The sequence below is a fragment of the Schistocerca nitens genome, chromosome 6 (assembly GCF_023898315.1).
Source record: "Schistocerca nitens isolate TAMUIC-IGC-003100 chromosome 6, iqSchNite1.1, whole genome shotgun sequence".
NCBI lineage: Eukaryota > Metazoa > Arthropoda > Insecta > Orthoptera > Acrididae > Schistocerca > Schistocerca nitens.
Window position 1 is genome coordinate 303,153,271 of NC_064619.1, and position 5,860 is coordinate 303,159,130.

Consider the following 5,860-nt stretch of genomic DNA (forward strand, 5'->3'; position numbering starts at 1 on the left):
GACGCAAGGGCAGATAACTGATTATCGCCTGGCAGTCGAGAGAAAAACATCGATGTTAAGCACTCTTATCAGATTCTCTTAAATGTAACAAGTCACCGGTTTAGAAAGTGTTGGGCAATGGTCGTGGAAACAAAATTACATGCTCACTTTGACATCTCGCTATGACGCAGGATTCGTAGCCATATATAAGCCTGAATGTTTGCTGTTAATATCAGGTGCTCCTACAGAGATGCTGCGGACTGCTTTGGTCGTGCTCCTGGTGGTGGCCCTCTGTGGCGCCACTCCCCTGCCGAGGCGCCTTCCAGGGAGGAAGCCATTGAGGCCCCGTCTGGAAGGCAGGATCGTCGGTGGTTCTACCGTCAGCATCTCCCAGTATCCATGGCAACTGTACTACACCATGTGAGTTGTCGATCAACCGAATTTTTAGGTTACCCTCTCTCTAAACAACGAAGACGAGAGCAATCTATGCTGTTTGCAAATTTTGTTTGGTAGACAACTCTAAGATAATAATTGTCCAAAATATAATACGTGTACTTATCTTGAAGCCTAGATTGTTCAATTTTAGTACCGCTGAGATATCTTTAAATCTTTCAGGGCATAGGAAAAGATGTTCTGGTTTCTAGAGAGGAAATGAATTTTATATAACGCGTTGTAGGCGACATTGGCACAATGATATCCTCCGAAAAGAGGAATACTTGAGGTACGTGTAGGAACATACTCTACCGGTACACATTAAAGGTGACTAATGATCTATTGCAATTCAAAATGTAGGTCCCTGCAGCAGATGAATACGAGTTAAGACGTTAGTTTACAAACTCTCCTGATGAGCTACATCACTTGTACACTTTTCCGGGTGACGGTATTCGACATCCCAATGATTGTAGCACTACCTTATGCATTTCACTATTTCCTGTCTCTGTTGATAGGTATCTGTGCATAATGGGAAGTTGTGCACATTATAGGAAGTTATTTGTCCATGTTAATATCGCGTCGCGGTGTGGTCTGCCTTGACTGCCTACTCTGCTGATCTGCGTAGAATCTCAGTTCACTAGTGTTGGATGGTTTCTCTGGATGTGAAGTGGAAGCTGAGCATTTTTTCCTGAAATACATAATATATTTTGAGCTAAACCGGCGTAATACTGAATTGTTTACATGGTTGGTGAGTTTTTGCAACCTCAAAACGAAGAGCTGACGGGTAGATTATAGGCCTGAGCCCAGCATTCATGTGCGAAATAATCTAGATTATGCAGAAAGTTAATGTGATAGGATTACCCTGACATTTGAAAGGGAACACGTTTTCGCGTTGACGAGTTTCGTTCGCAAGGTATCTGTTTTTTTAATTTTATTTTTTTAAAGCAATGCAGAAATTTTTTCGCAGCGTCCAGGTGAAATGTAAGTTTAGGTAAATTTTTCTAAATTATGAAGGACGGGGTGGGAGTTAATTTTTTTCGGTTTTTACGCCACCAGTTTTTATAATATACGCTGGAGAGAAAGAAAGACACTCCTTGACATACATGGGTATTGGCCTCTGTTGAGAATAATGAGAACTTGGTGGAAAGACCGAGGACTGTCAACAATAGTGATATCTGTGAGTGAAAAAAACTGAATTTTCAGCAGGGAGGATTAAAGTTGTACCGAAATCGATGTAATTATAAAGATACAACGAATGTTTGAATTTTTATGCAAAGAATACAGTTATTATTACTTTTCGTTTTCTTACTGGAGAAATAGTTGTTCTTCACTCTTCTGGAATAATGATAGAAATATTTCTATATTTGGTCGAAAATTAAACACTAAAAGGTATATGGAATGCAAGAAAGATCGTTGGAATTTGTAAAACGAGAAAGATGTTTGTTAATGAATATTTTGTCATTCTAGACGTCTGTACAGTGCAAGATATTTGAAATACTTCTACCTATTTTCATTATGGAGATTTCAGTCTGCTATTTGTTTTAAAAGATATCAGTTACAGCTGTTAGGGGGGAATATTTCCAAACAGTTGCTGTTGTAAGTAATTGCAAACTGAACCACATTGGACATACGTGAGGGCCGACTGCGTCTTTATTTTCGAAAAGCGCCGTAGTTCGGCATCTGCTCTAGAAATAAGTGAAATACTAAAAAAGAAAAGATACCCATGATGATACTTAGGCGCAGGTTTGACTTGAATTTGGGCAGTGGGAATTTTTTCGTAACACTATAGGACTGCACCTAAAATTTCGAATACAAAAAGGTATTTCTCGTGTCACATAGCGCTTAACTTCACTGTTCATTACGTTACCAACAGCAAAGTCATTTCATTTAATTTCGAATCAGGTTTTGTCCCAGTATCCGGGTGAGTGATGTTTAAATATTCAGTATACAAAATGGTTAGCCCCGTGGTCGAAGTCCGATACGCTTTGTTTTTAGGTATTCCCTACTTGAGTGATCTAACGTGTAATCTCAAGGATTAGGATTTTAAAAATAATTGCAGCGACTACACTACTGGCCATTAAAAGTGATCCACCGAGAAGAAATGCAGATGATAAACGGCTATTCATTGGACAAATATATTATACTACAACTGACATGTGATTGCATTTTCACGCAGTTTTTGTGCATAGATCCTGAGAAATCAGTACCCAGAACAACCACCTCTGGCCTTAGTAACGGCCTTGATACGCCTGGGCATTGAGTCAAACAGAGCTTGGATGGCGTCTACAGGTACAGCTGCCCATGCAGTTTCAACACTATACCACAGTTCACCAAGAGTAGTGACTGGCGTATTGTGACGAGCCAGTTGCTCGGCCACCATTGACCAGGCAGACGTTTTCAATTGGTGAGAGATCTGGAGAATGTGCTGGCCAGGGCAGCAGTCGAACATTTTCTGTATCCAGAAAGGCCCGTACAGGACCTGCAACATGCGGTCGTGCATTATCCTGCTGAAATGTAGGGTTTCGCAGGGATCGAATGATGGGTAGAGCCATTGGTCGTAACACGTCTGAAATGTAACGTCCACTGTTCAAAGTGCCGTCAATGCGAACAAGAGGTGACCTACACCAATGACACCCCATACCATCATGCCGGGTGATACGCCAGTATGGAGATGACGAATATACGCTTCCAATGTGCGTTCACCGCGGTTTCGCCCAACACGGATGCGACCATCATGATGCTGTAAACAGAACGTGGATTCATCCGAAAAAATTACGTTTTGCCATTCGTGCACCCAGGTTCGTCGTTGAGTACACCATCGCAGGCGCTCCTTTCTGTGCTGCAGCGTCAAGGGTAACCGCAGCCATGGTCTCCGAGCTGATAGTCCATGCTGCTGCAAAAGTCGTCGAACTGTTCGTGCAGATGGTTGTTGTCTTGCAAACGTCCCCATCTGTTGACTCAGGGATCGAGACGTGGCTGCACGATCCGTTACAGCCATGTGGGTAAGATGCCTGTCATCTCGACTGCTAGTGATACGAGGCCGTTGGGATCCAACACGGCGTTCCGTATTACACTCCTGAACCCACCGATTCCATATTCTGCTAACAGTCATTGGAACTCGACCAACGCGAGCAGCAATGTCGCGTTACGATAAACCGCAATCGCGATTGGCTACAATCTGACCTCTATCAAAGTCGGAAACGTGATGGTACGCATTTCTCCTCGTTACACGAAGCATCACAACAACGTTTCACCAGGCAACGCCGGTCAACTGCTGTTTATGTATGAGAAATCGGTTGGAAACTTTCCTCATGTCAGCGTGTTGTAGGTGTCGCCATCCTTGTGTGAATGCTCTGAAAAGCTAATCATTTGCATATCACGGCATCTTCTTCCTGTCGGTTAAATTTCGCCTCTGGCGTAGTAATTTTAATGGCTAGTAGTGTATTTGGTGTTACTGTACAGGAGGATCTTGATAATGCCCGGGGAAAACTCACACAAATCTTGTGGATATCTATCACATCACATGGCTGGAAATATGAGAAATCGTATCAATTTATATCCCATTGCGCCTATACGTTTATGAAGACAGGATATTGCAGTGCCTGTGTTATTAGCAGGAACGCCTCATTGCATCGTTGTTTTTAACAGCGGTGGAACTGGAATACTATGCTTACCTGCCAATATCAGGCAGCGTCTTTCAATTTTAATGTTCTCCCCTGTACGGGAATTAAATAATGTGTTTACGAATGGGGGTTAGATAACATACGGATGTTTGGATCTGGCCGCGAGTCGTGCCTGGATAGCCACAACAGTTAAGGAACTCCGGGTTCGAGTTGATTTAGCAAAAAAATTTTACTGTCAGCATTCCCTAATTCAGCTGAAGGTTGTTCGTTTTCACAACTGCGAATACATTTCATGTGTTCTTGAAAATTATAAACTGATTTTCTTGTAAGAGATTAAATAAATATTACTGATGTACCTTGGCTTTTTCTTTGTCAGGGGCAACTACATGTGTGGCGCCTCCATCATCAGCAGTACATGGGCTCTGTCTGCTGCCCACTGCGCGGAAGGCTACTCCCCCAGCCAAATGCTGCTGCGCGCCGGCACCTCCACCAGGGGTAGTGGTGGCTCTACCCACAACATAGCCGCTGCACACATGCACGGAAGCTACGATGGCGACGACTACGACATCGCCGTCCTGCAAGTGTCCAACGCCTTCAGCTTCAGCAGCAACGTGCAAGCTGTGGCTCTGACCTCGTCAGAGCCCTCTGCTGGGACCTCAGTAACAGTCAGTGGGTGGGGAGACACCTCCTACGAGGGCAGCGCCTCCAACACACTGCGGGCCGTCACCGTCCAGATCATAGACCGCAACACGTGCAACCGCTCGTACGGCAGCATCACCAGCCGCATGATCTGCGCAGGTGTGTCCGGAGGCGGCAAGGACGCCTGCCAGGGAGACAGCGGCGGTCCTCTGGTGTCCGGCTCCACGCAGGTTGGCGTCGTCTCCTCTGGCTACGGATGCGGCTGGGACGGCTACCCGGGCATTTACGCCAACGTGGCCAACCTGAGGTCCTGGATCAAGCAGACTTCTGGAGTCTAAGCCATGGATCATCTTAGCCAATTTTTTTGTCGAATACTTGAAGATGGCATCACAAATAAAAAAAAAGAAAACCCACTGTTATGTAATGTGCAATTAATAAATTTGCCATACATCAACTTTTAATTTTCTTATCATATAAACCTATGCCACATCACACTGAAATTTTGACACGTTTAACTGCTACAGTCATATCCAAGGAAGTCATAAGTTAGACTTTTCTTGATACACGACATATTTCATGGGACGTGCAAATCCCAATGCTTTTGTAGTTGCTGTTTACAGCATAGACATTAACTCACTCCGTCTTCAGGCCACGAGTGGCCTACCGGGACCATCCGACCGCCGTGTTATCCTCAGTGGAGGATACAGATAGGAGGGGGGGTGGGGTCAGCACACTGCTCTCCCGGTCGTTATGATGGTATTCTTGACCAAAGCCGCTACTGTGCGGTCGAGTAGCTCCTCAATTGGCATCACGAGGCTGAGTGCACCCCGAAAAATGGCAACAGCGTATGACGGTCTGGATGGTCACCCATCCAAGTGCCGACCACACCCGACAGCGCTTAACTTCGGTGATCTCACGGGAACCGGTGTATCCACTGCTGCAAGGCCGTTGCCCATAGATATTAACAGAACATATAATTATATTGTTGAATACAGCGGACGTAAAGAAACTTTCTAAAGATCAAAGACTTCAAGAACTGAAATAATATCTCCAGCACACAAATAAAAATTGTATATTTGTGGGATTTTCATTTGTAATATCATCCACTCAAACGTTTCAACACCATCGGGTTTAATAACACAGGAAAGATCGAAATATCAAGATACTCTGGCAAATAATCTTAAGGC

At 44.3% G+C, this 5,860-nt stretch overlaps 1 protein-coding gene across 1 annotated transcript; it reads left to right on the forward strand.

Moving 5' to 3' along the window:
- Nucleotides 1–228: 228 nt before the first annotated feature.
- LOC126262790 (trypsin delta-like) lies at nt 229–5,096 on the forward strand. Its single transcript, XM_049959612.1, has 2 exons — nt 229–399; nt 4,411–5,096. Exons 1-2 carry the CDS (start codon nt 230–232, stop codon nt 5,009–5,011), a joined length of 771 nt encoding a protein of 256 aa, XP_049815569.1. The 5' UTR covers nt 229; the 3' UTR covers nt 5,012–5,096.
- Nucleotides 5,097–5,860: the final 764 nt, after the last annotated feature.

Coding starts and splice junctions, on each gene's coding strand:
- LOC126262790 (XM_049959612.1), top strand. CDS start 230: ATGCTGCGGACTGCTTTGGTCGTGCTCCTGGTGGTGGCCCTCTGTGGC. Junction 400..4,410: donor TGGCAACTGTACTACACCAT/GTGAGTTGTCGA, acceptor TTTCTTTGTCAG/GGGCAACTACATGTGTGGCG.